This window comes from Panulirus ornatus, chromosome 19 (assembly GCF_036320965.1).
Source record: "Panulirus ornatus isolate Po-2019 chromosome 19, ASM3632096v1, whole genome shotgun sequence".
NCBI classification, from domain to species: domain Eukaryota; kingdom Metazoa; phylum Arthropoda; class Malacostraca; order Decapoda; family Palinuridae; genus Panulirus; species Panulirus ornatus.
Genome location: NC_092242.1, coordinates 2,624,612 through 2,651,300, shown reverse-complemented (window position 1 = coordinate 2,651,300; position 26,689 = coordinate 2,624,612). Strand labels below are relative to the sequence as shown.

The following is a 26,689-nucleotide window of genomic DNA, read 5'->3' as shown; positions in this document are numbered from 1 at the left end:
AGATTATTACTTTGATTTTGATAATTTAGTACTAGATTATTTTAACAACAATAACATAAGAAAATGGACTGATTTATTCTATCGATTATTACAATACTTTTAGAAAACGTATGCTCTCGGACGTGGCAGGCACAAGGATTTTACTTGCCATAATAAAAGGATATTTAGCTAAGAATTTCTATAATCGCTGTGTGAATATGAATTTTGATATCTATTATCAAAAATATTTTCATTCTATCACTATCATTTACAAGGTTTTGAACTGAAGACTTGTGTTTGGATTTAATTTCCAGAGAAAAACATTCATTCTCCTCTCATTCTGCCCACTTCAGTTATGGTTATTCCCAATTCATTCACTTTTCATTATCCTAAAAACCATAAAACATGAGTTCCTATGCTTACGTTAGTGCTCATTGCCTTTTTACTTTCACGCGAGGGTGATTCCTTGTGAGCAACATTCCCATGCACACCAACTTTATTCACAAAACTCTTTCAATGTACTGTACAATGGATCTGGACTAATGATTTCATGTCATTAATGAAACTGTTCAACCAAAAGACAAATCTGATATCTAATACCTTTATTGGGTTTGATTGATAGCAACCATGATACGATTTACAAAATAGATTCTCAAATATATATATATATATATATATATATATATATATATATATATATATATATATATATATATATATATATATATATATATCCAAATTGTAAATGTACGAGAAATAAAAGGAGCACAATGTAAGATGGATCATACATTTGAAGGTCGTTAATATCAAGTTACATAGAAGATCTATGTAATAAACATTTTACTAAACTCTTTAACTATTTACCAAAATTTTAAATCATTTTTTTATGGAATCTAATTTCTAAGTAGAGTTTGAGAAAAACTTTTTTTTTTCTTTTATTATTGCACGGTCTAACTGGACCTTGGACGTGCTTGGGTATTGGCTGCTTAACCCTCACAGACAGATAAGGTAGATATAAGTGCGTATATGACGAAATACTTAAATAAGATATGAAATTGATATAGAATTTCATCATTTTGTCTTTAGATGAAAACGCTGTATCATAGCAGGTAGTCTATTATTAAAAGTGACGAGATTGATGGTATGTGTGGGTATAGTAATCATTGGTCCTGTTGAGGAATTTTGCCCACATATTTATAAGGCTTGGCTTCACTTATACTTGTCAGATTCTAACAAGAATATATCAGTCGTTAAGCTGCGTGCAGTATGTATGCTAAGGAGCTTTCCTAAACCATGATATAAGATACTTAAAATGTCAGTGAGAATCATTCTTTGGTTAACAAGAGAGAGAACACTTTCTCTATTTTATCAGTATTTAAGATTATTTTTATGAAGTATGAATCAGTAAGTTTGTAGTCTAGCAGTGCCAGTAATCTGAATTAGAAATATCATTTGATATATTTTCCTTATAGATGTACTGTATGCAGATTACTGTTGGAGTGTAACCAAGATGATTTTTTATTTCATTGTTCAACATGAGATGATAATAGGGAGGTCTATGAAGATCAGAGAAAATACATTGTTAATCAGTGTAAAACTAGATGTAGTGTTTTAAGAAATCAAGAGAACTTATGAACGTCACCTAATTCCCTTAGCAGCTGACATTTACCTGTTTTCTAAGTTATATATATGATGTTCTATTGTTATGGTGATTTGCATTTTGCTTTTTGTGTTTGAAGGAAGGCTATTCAAAATATCCTCATTGGATAATTTATGAATGTTTTTCTTGAATTATTTCTTTTTATTCTAAGAAATGTCATTCAAAAACATTTCGTAAAAACTATTTCATAGTGTTTCTGTTGAGAGCTCATGAAAAATTCAGTTCTGGATGAATAGGGTATATATCTACACATATGATACTACACCTTTTAAAAATTTTGTAGCTTCCATTACATACTTTCTTAATTTTAGGAAGTGGAAAGATGGAGTGAAAAAGATTTTGAGCAATTGGGGCCTGAACATGCAGGAGGGTGAGAGGTTTGAAAGGAATAGAGTGAATTTGAATGATGTGGTATACCGTGGTCAATGTGCTGTCAGTGGATCGAACCAGGGCATGTGAAACGTCTGGGGTAAACCATGGAAAGGTCTGTGGGGCCTGGATGTGGATAGGAAGCTGTGGTTTCGGTGCATTACACATGACACATGATAGCTAGAGCCTGAATGTGAACGAATGTGGCCTTTGTTGTGTTTTCCTAGTGCTACCTCGCACACATGCGGGGGGAGGGGGTTGTTATTTCATATGTGGCAGGGTGGTGACGGGAATGAATAAGGGCAGACAGTATGAATTATGTACATGTGTATATATGTATATGTCTGTGTGTGTATGTATATGTATACGTAGAGATGTATAGGTATGTAAATGTCCGTGTGTGGACGTGTATGTATATACATGTGTATGTGGATGGGTTGGCCCATTTCGTCTGTTTCCTTGCGCTACCTCTCTAACGCGGGAGACAGCGACAAAGTATTATAAATAAATAGATAAATGATAATGATAATAATAGTTTGTGGAACATGAGGTGTGACAGTCCACAGGACAAAGGTATATTCTTAATTGTCTTATGAACAGCTTTAGGGTTTTCGTGTTGATAATAAACTAAATCAGATGAGTTAAGTAACTTAAATGTAAGATTTTTTTAAGTAGTTTGTGGTCATAATTCTTAATAATGGCAATTTTATTACACTAGATTTATCTTCTCTTAGGCATTAGAAGAATTAGTGGATGATGTTTCTTGTGCATCAGACTCAAGCAAATGCTGTTCTTAGATTTCTCTCAAGAAGTGGAATACGATGGGTGACTACCACATCAAGAAGTTCGCAGCTTTTAGCATCCCAGCCAGATAAAGGTAGGATATTGAAAGGTCTTCAGATTTACACTCTAAAACTGTTCTGTGATTTTGAATTTCATTCAGCCCTTTCCCTAGTCTTCATGAATGATATTTTTTTTATTGATGTTTTCTTTTACTAGTATATCTTTGGTTACAGAAAACTTATAGATTTTTATATATATATATATATATATATATATATATATATATATATATATATATATATATATATATATATATATATTTATTTATTTATTCATTTATTTATTTTGCTTTGTCGCTGTCTCCCACGTTTGCGAGGTAGCGCAAGGAAACAGACGAAAGAAAATGGCCCAACCCACCCACATACACATGTATATACATACACGTCCACACACGCAAATATGCATACCTATACATCTCAATGTACACATATATATACACACACAGACACATACATATATACCCATGCACACAATTCGCACTGTCTGCCTTTATTCATTCCCATCGCCACCTCGCCACACATGGAATACCATCCCCCTCCCCCCTCATGTGTGCGAGATAGCGCTAGGAAAGACAACAAAGGCCCCATTCGTTCACACTCAGTCTCTAGCTGTCATGCAATAATGCCCGAAACCACAGCTCCCTTTCCACATCCAGGCCCCACAAAACTTTCCATGGTTTACCCCAGATGCTTCACATGCCCTGGTTCAATCCATTGACAACACGTCGACCCCGATATACCACATTGTTCCAATTCACTCTATTCCTTGCCTGCCTTTCACCCTCCTGCATGTTCGGGCCCCAATTGCTCAAAATCTTTTTCGCTCCATCTTTCCACCTCCAATTTGGTCTCCCACTTCTCCTCGTTCCCTCCACCTCTGACACATATATCCTCTTTGTCACTCTTTCTTCAGTCATTCTGTCCATGTGACCAAACCATTTCAAAACATCCTCTTCTGCTCTCTCAACGCACTCTTTTTATCACCACACATCCCTCTTACCCTTTTATTACTTAATCAAACCACCTCACACCATATATTGTCCTCAAACATCTCATTTCCAACACATCCACCTTCCTCCACACAACCCTATCTACATCCCATGCCTCGCAACCTTATAACATTTTTGGAACCACTATTCCTTCAAACATACCCACTTTTGCTTTCTGAGATAATGTTCTCGCCCTCCACACATTTTTCAACGCTCCCAGAACTTTTGCCCCCTCCTCCACCCTGTGACTCGCTTCCGTTTCTATGGTTCCATCTGCTGCCAAATGCACTCCCAGATATCTAAAACACTTTACTTCATCCAGGGGATAGGGGTAAAAGAATACTTCCCACATATTCCCTGCGTATCGTAGAAGGTGACTAAAAGGGAAGGGAGTGGGGTGGTGGAAATCCTCCCCTCCTGTTTTTAATTTTCCAAAAGAAGGAACAGAGAAGGAGGCTAAGTGAGAATATTCTCTCCAATGCTCAGTCCTCTGTTCTTAATGCTACCTTGCTAATGCAGGAAATGGTGAATATGTATGAACATGCAGGAGGGTGAGGGGAGGGCAAGGAATAGAGTGAATTGGATCGATGTGGTATACCGGGGTTGACGTGCTATCAGTGGATTGAATCAGGGCATGTGAAGCGTCTGGGGTAAACCATGGAAAGCTGTGTAGGTATGTATATTTGCGTGTGTGGACGTATGTATATACATGTGTATGGGGGTGGGTTGGGCCATTTCTTTCGTCTGTTTCCTTGCGCTACCTCGCAAACACGGGAGACAGCGAAAAAAAAAAAATATATACATACATGTGTATACGAGTGGATGGGCCATTCTTCATCTGTTTCTGGCTCAACCTCACTGACATGGGAGGCAGTGATGATGTAAACTAAATAGATAAATGATATATAATATATATATATTTTTTTTCTGTTTCTCTATTTCCATCATGCTGCCTTTTCCATTTTTTACTCATTTACAGCAAAATGGTTTATGCTTAGTTGATTACAGATTTTTTTGACACAACCATTTACAAAAACTAAAGTTTAAGAGACCCAGCAGCAATGCTTCAGCCATGTGTATGATGGTTAGGTCATGAATGAATTGGTTACCATGGAGGATGCTTTTGTCATCAGTTTTACAAAAGGGTGATAGAATTAAGAATGGAAGAAGGAAAATTGTAGAAGCAGAAGCAAAGAAAAAGGAAGAAAGTTTGATAGTTGACAAATTGAGATATTTGAAGGATAATATGGGAAATATATTTTTTTCATATTTGTTAGCTAATTTATCGATGAGTGAGTACATTACAGGAGTTATTAAGAATCAAAGTACCAATACTACACAGTTTATGAAAATGGTTTAGATAAATTTTCTCTTTTTAACCAATGAATTAATGCTTTTTTGGTAGGCAGATTATATTTTTGTTTAATTGTGGTTGAAAAAAGACCAACATTATCATTTTGTCTCTTCTTAGATTTAAGAATGTTAATCATGTATTCAGCCATTCTGGTAAATTTCTTTCTTTTCCTGAAAGTGATCATATTTGTTTTTAGGTGATGTCAAGAAGACAGCTCAAGTAACTTCAGAGAATCTTAAGCAGAAATTAAGGATTCAGTTTTCCAAAGCAAAGCTTGGACTTTTCACACAGACGCCACCACATCAGGACAACCTCTTTACCAACAATGCATTCCTCACATCTTATCTTAAACGTGTTTTGCCTCAAGAAGTGAGTTACAACCATTTGGTTAATTTCTGTGAATAATATGAGGTAATCTTATTGATTTTTTTAAGCAATGCCAAGAAGGCATATCCAGCCAGCATGTGTAAGAGTGAATGGAAAGTTAGCAAAATTTTTGGTATACATGTGGGTGTGAGACAATTGTGTGATGTCATCATGGCTTTCTAAGATACATGTGGTTGAAGTGAAAAGAGAGAGAAAAGCAAAAATAGAGAAAAGGGGTTAGAGATGGAGTGCAGTGGTGAGTTATAATGGCTAGTGACAAGCCTTTTTGCGGATGATACTGTGTTGTTTCCTGAGATTAAAGATTAGTTACAGAAGGTTGTAAGTTTATCTTGTGTGTAAGTTTAGGCATTGTAAGGTAAATGCAAATAAAAGTAAAGTATTAGTGTTTGAAAGGAGACAGAATGAAAGTATGGATTTTACAAAGCCCTGTAGAGTGAGAGAAGAAAGTGAGTTAAACTGTGTTATAGATATGGGGGAAGAAGACTGGAAGAGGTGACAGAATTTAAGTATTGGGGATCTATCTTGGGTAAGTTTGGTGATATGGAAGGAGAAATAAGGAAGAGAGCAGAACAGGGGAGGAGTTATTGGGTCCCTTAATAGAATAATGAAGGGTAGAAGTGTAAGTATGGAAGTGAAGAAAGGATTTAGGGACAGCATAGTCCTCTTGACCCTTACCTATGCAGCCAAAACATGGACATGGGAAGAGTCACAGAGGACAGGAATCCAGGTTGTGGAAATGAGTTATTTGATGGGAGTTTCCAGAGGGAATGGATATAAAAGATATAGATGGCTGGATATATAGATAGATGTGCTATGAGCTGGTGGAATGAAGAAAATAATGAGGGGGTGAATGAAAGATTTGGCATGGCAAGGAAAGAAAATGGAATAAATTGTGGGGTGGTAGATTGGACAAAATGTAATTTCCGAGGTGGTTTGGGCATGTAGAAAGAATGTAAGATGGAGAATGTACAAGTGGAATATATGATAATAGGATTAAAGGGATTGTTGTGAAAGGAAGACCACTTGTGACATTTGGAAATTGAGTGTAAGAGTACTGAAGGGAGAGTAATGGGGGCAAGAATGCAAGAAATGGGGAGACTCATTTGCTGTGGGTACTGCCTTGATGGGATCCCAAGGAGAGAATGGGATCATGGATGTAGATAGATAGATAGTTATGCCATTGACCCATGGAGCACTCAGGAGAGGTATGTGTATGTCAGTTTTTAGTGAAATGCTACCTGCTGATCCTTAGTATTGTATTTAAGATAATAGATTGAAAATTTAGCATACTAAGTGTTAGATAAATACTCTATTCTCTAGAGTTAAGAGAAAATTGCCCCTAAAAAATTTGACTACCTAAAATTCATAGGCCATTTTTTTTGTATTATATATTTTGCTGTCTCCCGCGTTTGCGAGGTAGCGCAAGGAAACAGACGAAAGAAATGGCCCAACCCACCCCCATACACATGTATATACATACACGTCCACACATGCAAATATACATACTTATACATCTCAATGTACACATATATATACACACCCAGACATATACATATATACACATTTACAAAATTCATACTGTCTGCCTTTATTTATTCCCATCGCCACCTCGCCACACATGGAATAACATCCCCCTCCCCCCTCATGTTCCTAAGTGTGTTGATTGATTTCTTAATTAGTTGTGATCTCTTGATCTTGGGACCATTCTTGAAGTTGTAGGGTTAAAAGTATAGTGAAGAAACCTCTCGATCATGTTACTTCCAAACCTGAAAAGGAAGTATATGGTCTTGAACAATTTTGAACTATATATCTTGTATTTTGACCTTCTTTTTCTAGTAGATTGAAATTTCTTTCAAAATATCTACATAGTTTCTCTTTTAACATGCATAGTAGGGGTCATAGGCATAAAAGTAATACTACAGATAACTAATCATGCTGTGTATAGGGTTACTATGACTATTAGGAAAATGTCAGCTAGTATTTTGTTTAATTGCAACTTGTTGATCTTGAGTAGTGGTTTTCTGGAGATATTACTATGGATTATTTGGTATTATTCAAATTTCTTGTAAGAGCTGTCTTTTCATATATTTCTGAGATGAGCTATATCTTGTAATATGGCAAGCACTGTGACATATCATTACAATGTGATGATTTCACCTGGTGGCTAAGCAATGAATCATAAAGTATGAAACAAGCATGCATTTGTAGATGCATATTGAACATGTGGGAGACATCTCTAGAGTTATGAAATCCAGAAACTGAGTTATATTGAAGATCAGTTGCAGCAGCTTTGGTAAAATATTAGGGAACAAAGCCTTTCAAGTATATAATTTTCTCTTTGGCTATACTTCATACTTTACAAAACTTATCATCAGAAAGAAAAGACACACTCTATAGATACAGTGATTTTCAGCATACAGAAACCATGATTCCTATGTTTTATGTACCATGTATTCGAGACATGCTGAATTTTAGTTTTCATTGCAGGTTAATTCATATTATATTTGCATGTTTCTGCAGAAGCTGGTGACGGAGTTTGGTAAAGTGTGTGGAAGAAGAAAGTTAAGAGTAAATGTCAATAAGAGCAAGGTTATTAGGTACAGTAGGGTTGAGGGTCAAGTCAATTGGGAGGTGAGTTTGAATGGTGAGAGGCTGGAGGAAGTGAAGTGTTTTAGATATCTGGGAGTGGATCTGTCAGCGGATGGAACCATGGAAGCGGAAGTGGATCATAGGGTGGGGGAGGGGGCGAAAATTTTGGGAGCCTTGAAAAATGTGTGGAAGTCGAGAACATTATCCCGGAAAGCAAAAATGGGTATGTTTGAAGGAATAGTGGTTCCAACAATGTTGTATGGTTGCGAGGCGTGGGCTATGGATAGAGTTGTGCGCAGGAGGATGGATGTGCTGGAAATGAGATGTTTGAGGACAATGTGTGGTGTGAGGTGGTTTGATCGAGTAAGTAACGTAAGGGTAAGAGGGATGTGTGGAAATAAAAAGAGCGTGGTTGAGAGAGCAGAAGAGGGTGTTTTGAAGTGGTTTGGGCACATGGAGAGAATGAGTGAGGAAAGATTGACCAAGAGGATATATGTGTCGGAGGTGGAGGGAACGAGGAGAAGAGGGAGACCAAATTGGAGGTGGAAAGATGGAGTGAAAAGGATTTTGTGTGATCGGGGCCTGAACATGCAGGAGGGTGAAAGGAGGGCAAGGAATAGAGTGAATTGGAGCGATGTGGTATACAGGGGTTGACGTGCTGTCAGTGGATTGAATCAAGGCATGTGAAGCGTCTGGGGTAAACCATGGAAAGCTGTGTAGGTATGTATATTGCGTGTGTGGACGTATGTATGTACATGTGTATGGGGGGGGTTGGGCCATTTCTTTCGTCTGTTTCCTTGCGCTACCTCGCAAACGCGGGAGACAGCGACAAAGTATAAAAAAAAAAAAAAAAAAAAAAAAATTTGCATGTTTCATTTTCACTGTTTAGGGTTTTTGCTGTTTTGCATGGAGCTTTGTCCACCTGTTCCTTGTCATCCATTTGAGAGAAAAGTTGGTTGGTGTAAATACCTGTAGGAAGATAGATTGGTTATGTACAGAGATTCATACATGTATAGCAGATGCTGTAGTTATGAAGGGTTTAAGAATATTGTATTTTTGAAGATTTTGTATGGTACTTTCATCAAGAAGTTTATGTTACATGAATAAGGTTAGTGTATGAGGTTCATTTTTTATTGCATTCACAAAGCATTGACACATAATACAGAATTTTGTTTCTTTCTCAAGGTTTGTGCTGAAATCTGGAGTGACTTATGTCGCTTTGGTCAAAGGGCAGTTACAGATATATATACCTTAGGAAGAGAATGTGAACTCAACCAGCCATATGTTCGAACATTTGATGCTTGGGGTAACAGAACAGATGAGCTAGGTATGGATATTTTCATAATACATTGATACAGAATTTATAAGGATCAAGGTAAGATAGTAACATAGTAATAATTGGAGTTGTATTTCTTGATTATGGAGTAATGGTATAGAAACCCAATTCATTATATGCAGACACTTTCTCTGGTAATTGGTAGGACTGGTATATTTATTTTGATAAAATTATGATGTGCATTTGAAAGATCTTAGCAAATTAGGGTTAAAGTACTTAAGGTTCTTTTGAGAAATATGTTATGTAATGAAAACGTTACAGAAAACTAATGGTATACTGTTTAATTCAATGAACTGTGTTCCCTTGAGAGATACTATTTATTTTGGATTTTAACTCTGTATGAAAAAAACATTTGAAGGCAAACATACACCTTAACATTTAGCTCAAGGAGTGCAGTTACCATGGAATACTCTCATTTATAAAGTTGAAATCTGAAATAACTAATGTCCCTAAAGGGGATATAGTTTGCTGTTTCAGTTGAAGCAACTGAAGCATTTTGTGTTTGGAGATAGTATAAATGGAGAAATTGGTCTCTTAATGAATAAGTTAGCATGTAAAGTGAAAAAGTAAGAAGCACTTCAGAAATGTATATGCCCATGTTTTACTTTAACACACTAAAGCATAGATTGTGGATATGTGTGAGTGATGTTGCAGAGGCTCTGTTAACCTTTTCCATCTCACTAGATTGGGACTGGATGAGAGAAAATAGTTACACATCAAGATTTTAAGTTAAGCAGATTTGCACTGGTATAGGACCCATGCAATCTCACATAACCGTGAAGAATTGGCACATAGTGTGTGGTCCTAGACAGACAAATTTGGTATATTACAGTGTTGGGACAGTGTGGTATTCTGGGTTTTTGGAGAAAAAAAGAGTATATCTTCACAAACTCAGAGAATATCTACCCAATACTGGACTATCTTGTCCAGATTTGAAATGTATTCTGGGTTTTTAGGGAAAAATTTCCCCACTTAGACAGAATAGAACCCAAACACGGGAAGGTTTTCAAAATGTTTAGGGGTGTAGAGGGTCATTGTGTTTTACTTTAGGAGCATGCATTGTATTTAGATATCGTGTGGCAAGATAGAATTGGTATAACTGCTCTAGATAAAATGTGTTATTGTAAACCCCAGGTGTATGGATTATAAGGGATACAACCTTTCTAGTAAGTTTAGATTGTGCTGTTGCTATAGATTTTGTTTAGTATAGTAAAACAGATGAAATTGGACATTTCTTCGAATAATACTTTTTTATTTGTAATTGCCTTGGGACTAATTTGTAGGCAAGAATCCTGGTGATACCTGGACCTCTTTCTAAAGGCTGCTTGCTGCCCAAGGCTGTACTTCTAGGATCAGGGAACTGTGGACCCCTTTGGAGTGAGAAGTTCTTTGATGAGACTGTACTCCTAATGATGCAGCCCTGTCATAGGTGATTTTTCATGTGCAGGCTGAACCTTGTAACACTGTTGAATGTTACTTGTGCTTTATGATGAAATACTTGATAGGTACAGTTTACAAATATCAGTTGTGTTCCTTTGAAGTGAAGAAATGGTTAGAGGATTGGTTGAAGTTTTGAACAGGCCTAGGATGGTTAAACTTCTGACCTTTGTTTCCAAAGATATTATTTGATTTTTAAAGTTCAAGCAATTGTTTGTGTAGTTTAATGCTTTTAGCATAAAAACTTTTTGACTTTTATTTAAGTACCTCAAAATTCTGGAACAGTGTTTTCAATCTCCTTCTCCAGAGCATTCACATTGCACTAGAAATTGTGTGGTATATAGATGTGTATTGTTATACTATTTTATGGATTCATTGTACAATATTTGATTGAAACTGATTAGACAATGTTAGTTGTTTTGGCCTGAAACAGAAAAATATACCTTGTACAGGAACATTTTAAGCAGCTTTGTTTTTCTCAAATGATAGTTTTACATAAGTATTTTGGATTTTAGAATGTGAAAAATACAATGAAGCATTGATAATTTACTTCAACCTTGGAAAATGGTTGATTTTATTATGTTTACTGTGAAATGAAAAGAGAATAGACTTCCTCTATCTATTTATCTGTATGTCTGATGCCTTTTCCAGTTAGAGCTCCCTTAAAGGGGTAGCCATATCAACAGTCTCCATAACTAAAGAACTCTAATGCTTTGTGGCCTTTAGTGCCTCACCCTTAACAGGTTGCTGGCAAAGGTCAGGTCTAGTGCAGTGTTTGCAGAGGCTCCTACCTACTGTTCCTAATGACTACTTCTACCTAATGTTCCTACCTATTACTTCTACTTAATGTTTCTACCTAATGCTCCTGCCTAAATGTTCCTATAAACTACTTCTATCTACTGCTCCTACCATTTTGCCAAAAGGCAGGGCTTGTGCATAGTGCGCATCACATGAAAATCTAGAGTTACAAAGAATGAGCACTGTGAGTTAAGTGGTGTCTAGTGTTACATGTGACAAGTGGCAATTGTATGTTTGTGTCCACATGTTAGTGAGGCAGAAACAAAAGACTGCTACTTGGGTCAGAGGAGTGCAACTTGACAACCACTAAAGTGCTGGCATACTAAGCAAATGTCACTAACCCTCCTGATACCCAGGTGGGTAGTACTGGTATTATACCTTCCTTTAATATCTATTTCTTATTTTTATTTCATTATTGCTCTGGCATTAGACATTATCTTTTTCTCATGCTTTTCTTTTGCATAGTGTGTAAGATTAAAGAAGACCCAAGCACTTGGTTTAAAAATTATTGTAAAATTTGAGTTAATGGTGTTTTATTTTGATTCCATGTTAAGACATTATTTTTTACAGTTACTTGTCAAGCTTGGAAGGACCTTAAAAAAGTGTCTGCAGAAGAGGGTTTGATTGCCACAGCCTATGAAGAAAAATATGGAGAGTTTGATCGTCTTTACCAGATGATCAAGCTGTTTGTCTTTTCACCTGTGTCAGGCCTCTATTCCTGTCCCCTGGCAATGACAGATGGTGCTGCTAAAACCGCAAGGGCAAGTTTCAGGACCTTTAGATTGCAGTATACTAGGTTAAAGTTTTATATATTTCCATTATAACATCTTAAGATGAATTGATCATATCACTGTTCTTGTTCCTTAGACACTAATTATAGGTGTGGAAGGTAAGTGCTTTGGAAGAATTTCACCTGTCTTAGATTATTCCAGAAATCCTTCTTCCCATCTCTTTACATTTGTCTTGACTCAGGTCAAGAAGTAGGTAACTCAGATTACAACATATTGTAATGGAAAAAATATTATGGATAATCTCGTGTGGATTCATCAGGTGGGGAATGTAGCTCCAATTAAGCATTTAGAATGAGGATTGATAGTTATTTTGTAACATATTCAGTGATGTTGTGCTAAATCATTGTTTATCTTTAATGTTTATCTTTAATTCATTGGTTTGATGATGTAATTGTTTCCGAAAAATGATACATTAGCATAATTTGCAATATTTTTTGAAATGTTTGTATACAGTAATTACCATACATATTTTTAGGAAATTCTATGTTTAGTTTTTAGATCATAGCTAGCCCTGGGTAGTGACTGTATGTGCAAGGGTAAAGGAAGGTTAAAAGGTTTAATGTTTTCACCTAAATGAATCTGTTTATTGATTGCAGATCAATATTTAGTCTCTTGATATTGTTAGTAATGTAGTATTCATTTTTCAGTTTGATGAATGCCTTTTTGGGTTTCTTTCCTTTGGGAGCTGAAGAATTTTAAACATCCTTTATTCCTAAGAAGCACACTTCATGCTATGGAAATATAGGCCATTTCCTTTAAACATTGCCCTTTTCACGATCCTCTGTTGTCCTTTTGATTATTTGTTCAATTATTTTCTCCTTATTGCAGTTGGAAGGAATATTGCATTGTATATCATAAAGATTTTAGGATGGAAATAGCATAACAAAATTTTTTATCTTCCCATTTCACAGATATTGAAAACACCTCACTTGCAGAAAGCTTATAAGCACCTTACATCACGTGATCCACAGCAGTTTTGGACATCAGGACAGTGGATGACTGAGAAACGGGGTATGTTTGTAATATGTATACCTTTTTTATTCATTCACATCCATAGGTAAGTAGCCATTCCTAGTGAAAAGGCTGTGAAGTAATCACTTCTGTTTTTATTTGACATTTTATGGTGGTAATCAACTGACAAGCAATATTTAACTACTATCTTTTAAGTAAATATACTTTTTGCTTTGTGATTATGTTCTTTATTTGCTAATGAAAATGATTTTTTATTTTTTATTATCTAATTTCCTCTCTTGCCTAGTGTGGTAGTTAGAAACAAATGATTGATGGCCTTATTTGCATATAACAATGCTCCAGTTGATGTGTATAGTGTTATGGAACCACTCTTTAGTATCTACAGCCAAGTTCCACAGATTAATTCATGACTCTTGACCTTGACTTTTTCTTATGCCCTGGTCCAGCCCATTGACAGCACATCACCTCCTGTATACCATACCAATCGAATTCCTTCTGTCTCATGCATACTTTGTGCCCTCTTGAATATTCAGGCCTTGAAACCATAGAGATTCTCTTCTTCTAACCTTCCTTTTATTTCTTTTTAAATTTTCTCCCCCTTCGTGCTCTCTTCACTTCTGGCATGTAAGTTCTCTTAATCAGTCAGTCTTCGTTTATGCCTTCCATAATCTGAACCATTTCAGTGCACCATGGTCTGCCCTCTCAAACAGACTGCACACACTGTGATTTTTGAATAGCCATGATATGTTCACTTATGCTTGTGTTTTCTTAGATGTGACTATCTCTAAATTAGTTGTGCTTGAGCTCTAGGAAAGATATGTACAAAGTTTTTATCTCTTTTCTAGATTTTGATGTTTTATATTGATGAGAATTTGCTGAGTATAAAAAAATGCTGTCAGTATTAAAAGGCAGATTAATAATTTCTACATCAACAATCCCTCTTTATTTGTGCAAATGCTTGTTTTCTTAAACTTGAGAGATGCAGATGTTTTGGATTTCTGTGTACTGAGTGAACTTGTACCAAATTTGAGATGTATCAAGTATTATGACTAGAATACTTCCCACGTATTCCCTGCGTGTCGTAGAAGGCGACTAAAAGGGGAGGGAGCGGGGGGCTGGAAATCCTCCCGTCTCGTTTTTTTTTTTTTTCAAAAGAAGGAACAAAGAATTGGGCTAGGTGAGGGTATTCCCTCAAAGGCCCAGTCCTCTGTTCTTAACGCTACCTCGCTAATGCGGGAAATGGCGAATAGTTTGAAAGAAAGAAAGATGTATGAAATAAATGATCAGTGGTATTCAAATTTGAGATGTATCAAGTATTATGACTAGAATTTTACCACTAGTATGTATGAAATAAATGATTAGTGGTAAACTCTAATGAGGATGAGAGAACGCAATATCTATATAATCAGATTCCTTTTGAAAACTGTATGCTGTACTGGTTAGAATGTTACCTACAAATACTCATAACATAGGTTTGACTTTACAGTAGCTGTTTCAACTCAGTATTTTTCATGCATTGCACACAAAGAATTAGTATTTTCTGGGATTGGTTAACTTCAATATCTGTTTTATTTTTTTTTTTATTATACTTTGTCGCTGTCTCCCACGTTTGCGAGGTAGCGCAAGGAAACAGACGAAAGAAATGGCCCAACCACCCCCCCATACACATGTATATACATACGTCCACACACGCAAATATACATACCTACACAGCTTTCCATGGTTTACCCCAGACGCTTCACATGCCTTGATTCAATCCACTGACAGCACGTCAACCCCGGTATACCACATCGCTCCAAATCACTCTATTCCTTGCCCTCCTTTCACCCTCCTGCATGTTCAGGCCCCGATCACACAAAATCTTTTTCACTCCATCTTTCCACCTCCAATTTGGTCTCCCTCTTCTCCTCGTTCCCTCCACCTCCGACACATATATCCTCTTGGTCAATCTTTCCTCACTCATTCTCTCCATGTGCCCAAACCACTTCAAAACACCCTCTTCTGCTCTCTCAACCACGCTCTTTTTATTTCCACACATCTCTCTTACCCTTACGTTACTCACTCGATCAAACCACCTCACACCACACATTGTCCTCAAACATCTCATTTCCAGCACATCCATCCTCCTGCGCACAACTCTATCCATAGCCCACGCCTCGCAACCATATAACATTGTTGGAACCACTATTCCTTCAAACATACCCATTTTTGCTTTCCGAGATAATGTTCTCGACTTCCACACATTCTTCAAGGCCCCCAGAATATCTTGTTTTAAGTAGGTATTTTTCATACAGAGTTCCTATTGTCTGAGATTGGTTAATTGTTACATCATCAAACTAGGATGATGAGAATGAAAGATTTTTAGGTTTTAGCCTCTGAATATAGATTTTCCAATTTGTATGCAATTTATTTTGAAGAAGGTTCTGTGTGATTTCTTTTTTATGGCAATGATGGCTTTGATGAAAAATTATGGTGTTTAGTGATTAATGGCTCACATTTTCATACAGGTGGATCAGATGTGAGTGGATCAACAGAAACTTTAGCACTGGAGCAACCCGATGGCACACATCAGTTGTTTGGTTACAAGTGGTTCAGCTCAGCCACAGACTCTGACATGACTCTAACCTTGGCAAACATAATCTCTGAAAGTCAGCCTGAACCAGTACGATTTGTATGACTTGCTGACATGAAGTGTATGCTATTTGCATTATGTTCACACAAAATATTCACAGTGACACATTGAAGGTATATGATTTTTAGAATAATTGACTTACATTTCTTGAGTTATGACCATTTTTCATTAATTTTCAGAAACCTCGGGGACTGACAATGTTTTATATGGAAACAAGGAGAGAAGATGGCAGACTGAATGGGATAGAAATTACCAGGCTTAAAAACAAACTGGGTTAGTTTAATTCTGCTCCCAAATATAGTAAACCCTTGGAGGTGGCTTATGTGGAGTATTAAGAGATATTTTGTGATATCTTTTAAGTACACTTTACATACACTAATATGCTGTAAAGCAAGGAACCTTATCTCGTAAAGGTGAATAGATAGATGAAGCCTCACAGAATCAAACAGTTATATGGATTACTTATACAGCACAATATCTTTTGTGTTTGATAACATTTGAATGATCTTACAAAATTACTGTCATATATCTCTTGGCAAGAGTATCTAGTTATGGAATATCAACATTGACACTTTTGTCTTTATTAAATCGTACACCGGTGAGGTGTATTAATTGCAATACAAAGAGATGAATTAGTTTTTCTTGTATATTTCCCCTCTTCTTTTAGGTACTCGTCAGCTACCAACTGCAGAACTTTTACTTGATGGTGCAGTTGCCCATCAGGTGTCACCAGAAGGCCGTGGTATTCCATTTATTGCCAGCATGCTCTCCATCACCAGAATGCACAATTCTGTATCATCCTGTGCTATTATGAGGAGGTCAGATGGTATTTTTATATGTGTTTGAGAGGTTTTCCTATTTCGTTATACTGCTGAATGTGTAGGATAAAACTCTATTTACAAGAATGTATTTCTAAGTAGTTCATTCACAGCACCTTTCTATTTGCATGGATAAAATGCATATCCAGAATGCTTTCCCATACTTATTGATTGATGCTAAGCATTATTTCTTATCCAATGTAAAGAGCACTGATATGTATATAGTTTTAGGGTGTCACAGAATTGTTTTATGGATTTGATAGAAAGGCATGTCAGTTGACTCTTAACACTCGGTAGAATTGATTTAGAGAGAAATTGATGAGATATAGTGATATTGATAATCCAATGATAACAGATGAATGTTAATGGGGAAGTCTATGAAGGTCATGGAAAATACTTGTAAAAAGTAAGTGAAACACTTGTATAAATCAACAAAACATGAAAACCTTACCTAGTTTCTTGTAGTAGTTCAATAGTAGCATATTTTTTTTTTTGATATATTTGCTAGCTTCCACACAAACCCTTCTTGGTTAACCTGATCACTGCCGCAAGGTGGCAGGAGAAAAAAGAAAATGTTATTGGTGTATTTTACCTATAGCTATCTATCTATTTATGTGTAACTCTGATGCCTTTTCCCACCTGCAGCTCCCTTAAGGGGGTGGCCATGGCAATAGAGTCTCCACAACTAGGAAACTCCAGTGCCACTTCCTAGCCTTTATGCCTCACCCTTAACAGGCCACTGGAAGAGGGCAACTCTAGTGCAGTGTTTGCTGAGGCTCCTACCTAATGCTCTTACTGACTACTTCTATTTAATGCTCCTGCCTAATGTTCTTACTGTTCTACTGATTGCTCCTGCCTAAATGCTTCATCCTGCTGATTCTATCCATTGCTCGTACCATTTTGCCAAAAGACAGGGCTTGCATATAATGCTCACTGCAGGAAAATTTACGAGTTACAGAGAATGAACTGTGTGAATTTTGTGTTGTCAAGTGTCATGTATGACGAGGAGAGATTGTGTGTTTGCTGACAGCATGCAAACATTAAAGATTAAGTACATCTGACCCTTAGATGAAATTAAGTGTTTTGCCTAGTTGTGCATAATTTGACTTGCCATTTTTCTGCTCTCTGTTTTCTCTGTTATTGTTAAATAATGATCTAAGTCATGCTTCTCTGGTCAAAGGCACTTCTTTTTAGTGCTCAGAGTATAGTGCATTGATATGCTTTTCCTCTACTTTCCAAACATTACTTCTTTAGTACTCTTAAACCATTTCACTGCATAATGAATTTCTAACTGCATTTCTGAAAAGTGTCAACTGGTTAGCAACATATGAAAATTGATAGTTGGCTCTTCTTACTACTCTTTTATCAGGGCAAAACTGTAGAGTTTCCATGTATGGAATGAAATTTCTTAGATGCATTTGATAGCAAGGGGATGAGGAATAATGAAAATATAGTAATTGTGAGTGATGCCTGTAGGATGGCTTAAACTTCTTGGAGTGTGACAGATTTACACCATAGTGATGAGTGGATTGTAAAGGCTGTAAAAAATATCAAATTGCTAGGTTTAAAGAGACACTAAATAGCACCACATTGCCAGTTCATGACCACTCATTAAGATCATCATATATTATCTTTTCCTGTCGTGCTTTAATCACTTTTTCATATATATTTGTTGATACCCTTACATTTTGTTAAACTACAAAGTAACTCATTAGGATTATCCAGCTGGCCAGAGACTATAGTCAGCGCCGTTCAGCATTTGGACAAGTGATAGAGTCTCATGTCTTGCATCAGCTGACCGCTTCAAGGATGGAAGTTGCTACAAGGGGATGTGAAATTCTCACCTTCCATATGGCCCGGTTAGTCTGGATTGCTTGAAACGTTTTAACTCTTTAATTCAATCTCTCCCAAATATAATGGAGTTATTTATATTTTATATTTTTTTTGCTTTGTCACTGTCTCCCGCGTTTGCGAGGTAGCGCAAGGAAACAGACGAAAGAAATGGCCCAACCCACCCCCATACACATGTATATACACACACGTCCACACACGCAAATATAAATACCTATACATCACAATGTACACATATATATACACATACAGACACATACATATATACCCATGCACACAATTCACACTGTCTGCCTTTATTCATTCCCATCGCCACCTCACCACACATGGAATACCATCCCCCTCCCCCCTCATGTGTGCAGGGTAGCGCTAGGAAAAGACAACAAAGGCCTCATTCGTTCACACTCAGTCTCTAGCTGTCATGCAATAATGCCCGAAACCACAGCTCCCTTTCCACATCCAGGCCCCACACAACTTTCCATGGTTTATCCCAGACGCTTCACATGCCCTGATTCAATCCACTGACAGCACGTCAACCCCGGTATACCACATCGATCCAATTCACTCTATTCCTTGCCTGCCTTTCACCCTCCTGCATGTTCAGGCCCCGATCACTCAAAATCTTTTTCATTCCATCTTTCCACCTCCAATTTGGTCTCCCACTTCTCCTCGTTCCCTCCACCTCCGACACATATATCCTCTTGGTCAATCTTTCCTCACTCATTCTCTCCATGTGCCCAAACCATTTCAAAACACCCTCTTCTGCTCTCTCAACCACGCTCTTTTTATTTCCACAGATCTCTCTTACCCTTACATTGCTTACTCGATCAAACCACTTCACACCACATATTGTCCTCAAACATCTCATTTCCAGCACATCCACCCTCCTGCGCACAACTCTATCCATAGCCCACGCCCTGCAACCGTACAACATTGTTGGAACCACTATTCCTTCAAACATAACCATTTTTGCTTTCGGAGATAATGTTCTCGACTTCCACGCATTCTTCAAGGCTCCCAGGATTTTCGCCCCCTCCCCCACCCTATGATTCACTTCTGCTTCCATGGTTCCATCTGCTGCCAGATCCACTCCCAGATATCTAAAACACTTTACTTTCTCCAGTTTTTAATGGAGTTATTCATACATAAATTTCAAACTTCCTGCTGTTTGCTCATTTATATAGATTCTTCTTGGTTAGTACCTAATACAAGCACATAGTTCATTACTTTATCATTCTACACTATCTTTTTATATAATCCATCATGTTCCACTCAGATTCATGTGTGCACAGAAATATCTTTCAAGAATTCTTGCCATGAAAACATTAATCTATGTATTGGTTCCAATATGATCTGGTTAAGACTTCACTGCTTTTTATGAATAGTAATTTATGTTTGCATTACTCATGTTTACCTAAAATTGATCAGAGATATTAGCTGTATGTAGAAAATATTGGGTGAGCAGAAAAGCTGTAGGAATGAATTAATATTCTCAAGGAGAAATTTGCAAAGGAACTGGTAGAGAAAAAAGGACAATTGTGGTGGAACATAAAAGAAATAAAATGTAATGTAATTTAATGGAAATCAATGAGGGCTTTTCCAAAGTGGAAAAAAGGGCTTTTGCTCTAAAGCTGGTTTCTCAGCTGTAAACATCAATTGTGCAACTATGTGTGATCATTAAATATATGCTTAATCTTTTCATTAAAGACTTCTTGGTCGTGAGGAGGCAGGTGTAGCTACTGAGCAGGAGTCATTGATTCTCCGCATTTTAATGCCTGTTATGAAATTTTTCACTGCTAAGAAGGCCATGGAGATAACATCAGAAGGCTTAGAATGTTTTGGTGGGCAGGGCTATATTGAAGATACTGGACTACCCTCAAATTTACGTGATGCACAGGTATGTTAGTTATGAATTAAGTGTTCTGAGTGAATTTCTGTACCATGAATTTTTTACTGTTTTACATAAATTTCTGCTTTATGTAATTAAAATGAAATGGTTTCTATATTTAGTATGGCTATTATTTCTTCTCCAGGTATTGCCAATTTGGGAAGGAACAAGTAACATTATGTCCTTGGATTTCCTTCGAGCTGTGACAAAAACTAAGGGAGAATCATTGACAGCTTTGTATGAAGATGTGAAAGGTATTAGCCCACAGCAGTGCACTTTTTTGACATCTGAATAGATTTTTGTTACTGAAGATCGAATATTCATTGATAAAGTACTCACAGTGTAACTTTGATATTTGTAACATGTTGAAAATGCTAGTGCTTGAACTTTGCCTATTGTTTAGAGATATCTTAAGTTAAAATCCACAGAGAAAAATGAGATCATGAATGTATCTTGAATGAGAGAAGGTACAGAAGCTGAGGTAAGTGATCAATAGAGAAACAGAACGTGTGTTAAACAGCATGGTAAGAATGATATATTGGAATTTGAGTAAACACTTAGGATGTGGTTAAAGATAGAGGTGCAAGTAGACACTTAGGATGTGGCTATGGATAGAGGTGCAAGACATCTGGATAATGCTTTCATTGAAAATGGATGCTTAAAGGTAGAAATAATGTGGGAAAGTGAGAATAAAGAGAGGAAATATAAATTTTCAAGCTGATAATCTTGTTAAGTAGTTTGAAATAACTCCTTTGTTTCAATATTAATCACAGCTCGTATAGAGGACATACAGTCTAGCATGATTGCTGATGACATGAAAGATTCCTGCAGGAGGGTGACTCAGGCAATGGATGAGTTGACAAGTTTCATGCAGAAGCATCCCTATCTAATCCAGCCAGCTGCCCGTGACATTGCCTCATCTGTTGCTCACATTTTTATTGGTAAGAATTACTGTTAATGTACCAATTTAAACTTTTCCTTTAATTGTGATTTAAGAAAAAACTGTGGAGTATGATAATTTACAAAGCTCAGAGAATGAATTTGTGCAGGCAAGGCCAATTTGATGCCACAGTGGTGGTTTGGTTTGTTTATGGACAGGGTGGTGAGGGAGGTAGATGCACGAGTCTGAGAACAAAGGCCAGTTTATGGTATACAGGGGACAAGGAGATGTGAGGTGAAGCTGCTGTTTTCAGATGATACAGCTGTGGTGGCAAACTCAAGACAAAAATCCAGAAGCTGATGACAGATTAGGAGAGTGTGTGACAGAAAGCTGAGAATACATGTGAGCAAGAGTACTATAATGAGGTGCAGAAGGATGATAAGCCAGGATAATTTGAGTTTAAGTTTGAACAGTGACAATATGGAGGAAATGGAGTGCTTTAATGATGAGATTATTACCTTATCACCTTTGCAGTAATACTGACAATGTTAGTATTACCAGAATATAAGCAGTGATACTACAGTTGTTTCTCTGTTGTAAAACAAACTGAAATTTTGTAAGTATGTGCTTTGTATTGGGAGCGAGAGAGTGGGGGGGCTTGCATAATATGCATCTTTTATGATGTTAGGTATGGATGACTGAAGCATGTGATATTATTTCCAGTTATGGCAGGAGAATGTGGATGACATCAGTGGATAAGTATTGGAATCAGACATTAGCTGGGAATTCAAATGAGGTTGGGAACCATTACATTGTCACTCACTGATATTAGCAGTGAACTTTGCATTGTCAGTTGACAATTATTCTGTACTACTTTCAGAGTTAAAGAACATTTCATTTTCTTTTTCTTCCTTCATTATTTTGAGATTCATGAAACATGTTATCATAGATGAATATATTTATGCTAATTACTGCATGATTAATGTTCATTTCATTACTGTAGGAAGTCTTCTTCTTGAGCATGCAGCATGGGAGAAGGGAAGCGTCAGTATGGAGGTGGCTAACAGATGGTGTCAGCAGCCTCTGACCTTCCTCACACCGAAACAGTATTCTGCAGATAATCAGGCCTTGGTGATGGAGGGTTACAATCCCAGTGAAATCTATGGGCCCATGTTTTGAGTTGTTCATGTGTGCAGGTTCAGTTCAACTTAATAGCTGTAACACTAGTTCCTCCTCTTGTTGCAGATTATTTCTCATCGACTTATTATTATGAGAGGTTAGTATTGAATTATGAAATTGTAAGAAAGAGGATATTTTTCTTGTAACTGACACTTAATTGTTGCACATACAAGCATAATTGCCTTGCTTAGTACATACGAAGCACTGCACAGCCTTATCTAAAGCCCTTGCCTTTCATCCATATAATATTGTTGGGACTACTGTTCCTTCAAACACACTTTTACTCTCCCAGATAACGTTTTCTCTTGCCACACATTCTTCAGTGTTCCTGAAACCTTTGCCCCTTCCCCACCCTGTGACTCAATTCTGTTTCAGTACTTCTATTTGCATCCATTTCCACTCCTAGATATCTAAAACATTTCACTTCCTCCAATTTTTCTCCATATAAACTCACACCTCAATTTATCTGTCTCTCGACCCTGCTGAACCTAATAATTTGGCTTTTATTCACATTCACTCTCAATTTTCTATTTCACACACCCATCCAAACTCTTACCAACTTATGCAGGTTCTCACTTGAATCTGCCACCAGTGCTATATCATCAGCAAACAGCAACTGACTCACTTACAGAGTCCTTTCATCCCCCATACTTGCCCCTCTCTCCAAGGCTCTCGCATTTACCTCCCTCACAACTCCATCCATAAACAAATTGAACAGCCATAGTGACATCACACACCCCCGCCACAGACCAGCCTTCACTTGAAACCATTCAGTCTCCTTTCTTCCTACTCATACACAAGTCTTACACCCTTGATAAAAACTTCTTACTGATTCTATCAGCTTTCCTCCCACACCATATTTTCTTAAGACCCTCTACAAAGCATCTCTATCAACCTTGTCATATGCATTCTCCAGATCCATAAGTGCCTCTTAGAAATCTATCTGTTTTTGTGTTTCTCATACACATTCTGTAAAGCAAACACTGATCCATACATCCTTCACCATTTCTGAAACCACACTGTTCCTCCCCAGTCTGATGCCCTGTGCATGCCTTCCCCCTTACATACAACTGAAGAGGAATACACGGCAAACATATATATATATATATATATATATATATATATATATATATATATATATATATACACTAGTGTATGTAGATGATGATTAATGGTAAGATAGATTAGCAGTATTTATATAGGAAATATAAGGGAGATATATTTTATTATAGCTTTTATAACAAGGAATGTACCTGATGGAAAGTAACTATTTGTTATTAGTTAGAATAGTGTGCTTTTGAAAAAGTGAGGTATTTTTGACAATACTTTTTGAAGAATGCAAAAAAATATTTTTGTGGATGTAGAGGGGGCGAAAATTTTGGGAGCCTTGAAAAATGTGTGGAAGTCGAGAACATTATCCCGGAAAGCAAAAATGGGTATGTTTGAAGGAATAGTAGTTCCAACAATGTTGTATGGTTGCGAGGCGTGGGCTATGGATAGAGTTGTGCGCAGGAGGATGGATGTGCTGGAAATGAGATGTTTGAGGACAATGTGTGGTGTGAGGTGGTTTGATCGAGTAAGTAACGTAAGGGTAAGAGAGATGTGTGGAAATAAAAAGAGCGTGGTTGAGAGAGCAGAAGAGGGTGTTTTAAAATGGTTTGGGCACATGGAGAGAATGAGTGAGGAAAGATTGACCAAGAGGATATATGTGTCGGAGGTGGAGGGAACGAGGAGAAGAGGGAGACCAAATTGGAGGTGGAAAGATGGAGTGAAAAAGATTTTGTGTGATCGGGGCCTGAACATGCAGGAGGGTGAAAGGAGGGCAAGGAATAGAGTGAATTGGAGCGATGTGGTATACAGGGGTATTTGTATAAAAAGGCCTATTTTATATAAGGGTATACATGTATATAGTTTATGTATATGGTTGCTGAAAAGTTCTAACTTAATTATCCTAATGCTTTTTGTCATTTTGCAGTATTTAAAGGTCTCATTGTGGATGAAAATATTCTATATGTAACTGTTATTGCAAACTGTAAATAAAGCAAGGTATCTATGCAGAATCTTTTCCAGATGCATATGTACTTGTTCACTGTTTCTTGCATGGGTGAGGTAGTGTCTAGAACAGATGACTAAACCTTAGAGGAAAAAACATACTCATTTGGCTCTTTCCTCTGTTCCTCATTTTGGATAGAAATAAACTGAGTGAGATAATATTGCTAAGCCAGCTAACATCCTTTATGCCATTTTTGTCTTCCATGAGTTGGCAACTTTTCCGTTGAGAGTAGCTGTCTGAAGACTGTAACATGACAGTGACTGAGCTGTCTGAGGACTATAACATGGCAGTGACTGACTTGCAAACATTACTGTTGATGATGTTTATCTGCAGGATAGAACCTGCTTTTTATGGACTTTGATTTCAAAGAATTAAGTCAACAAAGCTCACTGGAATAACTTAAGAAAATTCTTCTCTGACTTTCCCAGGGTAAATTACTGTCTTATGTGGTGATGCTTCTGTGTCTTCCAAACATATAACTCTGGTTTTTGTTGTGGGAACGGAAACATTCATTCCCTCTTCCCCCAAGAAGACCTTTTCTTTTAATCCATTGTTCTATCGTTCCTGTTATGTGGCCATTTGGATGAGGGATCAGGCATATCAGGTTTGGAAAACTCTCTTTCTTCAACAACCATTTAGTGTTTATCATTGCCTGTAATCAATGTAATGCATCCTTTAATCTCCTCATCATCCACTGATAGGTCTTTCTGGCCTTTAGTTAAGGGCATCGCTAACAACTTCTGCACTCTACTTTTCTGTTGTGACGGTTCTATAGCTGTCTCTCCCATAGATAAGCAACTCTCTTGGGTTCCCATTTCTCTTCTAACTCTATCATGGATGACTCAAACATTCCTTCACCCTCAGATGCTTCTCTTACTAATCCTATATCTTCCTGTAATCTCTTCAAACTATTCAAATAGTGCTTCTCATTTTGGACACAAGTAAGGCTAATGGTCTTGATGGCATTCATCCCTGTGTAATGAAAGAATCTCTCAGAACTTGCATTTGTGCTTGCTTGTCTATCTCATTTCTATTTAAAAACAGAACTTTTTCCTCCTCTTGGAAGCATGCATTGGTACAACCCAACCTTAAGAAGGGGGACCATTCTAACTACTCTAACTATCATCTTATTGCTTTTACATCTACAATTTCCAGTTTTTGAATTCTTCCTGAACTCCCTTATTCTCACACATCTTGAATCTCACGGTCTTATCTCTGACCACCATTATGGCTTCTGTAAGGTGAGATCCGTTGGTGATATTCTTTCCTATTTTACTATTGTCTGGTCATCATCCCTGAAAGCTTTTGGGAAATCCTGTGTATTTGGCCTTGACATGTCCAAAGCTTTTAACGGAGAGAAGCATTGGACTCTCATCTCTAAGTTCTCCTCTTTTAGCTACCTTTCCTCACTTTGCTCCCTCACATCTAGCTTCCTCTATGGCCAATCTATCTCCATGGTTGTTGATGGATCAGCCTCAACCCCTTTCTTTATCAACAATGGTGTTTTTCAAGATTCTGTCCTGTCTCCTACACTTTTTCTCCTTTATATCACTAATTTCCTGTCTTCCACAAATAACCAAATTCTATTATATGCTGACAGCTCAACACTGCATTCCTCCACATCCTTTAATTTTGCTCCTTCTCTCACTTGATCTGCATCTTGCCTAAACATAAATTTCTCAATAAACTCAGACTTACACAGGATATCTCAGTGGGTAAACAAATTCTAATCAAGTTGAATGCCTCAGAGACCCAGTTTCTACCCATATGTCTATCGAAAATTCTTCACAACTTTTCCTTTTGATGGTTCTGTAATTCCACCTCTTGACTCAATGATCATACTTGTTGTTTCTGTAACATCCACTCTATCTTGGAAACCTCACAT

At 37.1% G+C, this 26,689-nt stretch overlaps 1 protein-coding gene across 4 annotated transcripts; it reads left to right on the top strand.

Annotated features, from left to right (window-relative positions):
* The first annotated feature begins 919 nt into the window (after positions 1 to 919).
* Positions 920 to 24,804, top strand: LOC139755314 (acyl-CoA dehydrogenase family member 11-like). 4 transcript variants are annotated; one of them, XM_071673443.1, is made up of 15 exons: positions 920 to 987; positions 2,743 to 2,885; positions 5,390 to 5,562; positions 9,355 to 9,496; positions 12,311 to 12,501; positions 13,443 to 13,542; positions 16,011 to 16,165; positions 16,315 to 16,408; positions 16,803 to 16,953; positions 18,669 to 18,812; positions 20,512 to 20,701; positions 20,838 to 20,946; positions 21,466 to 21,633; positions 22,576 to 24,111; positions 24,612 to 24,804. In XM_071673443.1, the coding sequence occupies exons 2-14, from the start codon at positions 2,762 to 2,764 to the stop codon at positions 22,749 to 22,751; spliced, it is 1,917 nt and encodes a 638-aa protein (XP_071529544.1). In that variant the 5' UTR covers positions 920 to 987; positions 2,743 to 2,761; the 3' UTR covers positions 22,752 to 24,111; positions 24,612 to 24,804. The 4 variants fall into 4 exon arrangements, with proteins under 4 accessions (XP_071529544.1, XP_071529541.1, XP_071529543.1 ...); XM_071673440.1 differs by lacking the exon at positions 24,612 to 24,804 and having other exon boundaries at positions 927 to 987; positions 16,011 to 16,174; positions 22,576 to 22,891; XM_071673442.1 differs by lacking the exons at positions 920 to 987; positions 24,612 to 24,804 and adding an exon at positions 1,067 to 1,088 and having other exon boundaries at positions 16,011 to 16,174; positions 22,576 to 22,891.
* The last annotated feature ends 1,885 nt before the right edge of the window (positions 24,805 to 26,689 follow it).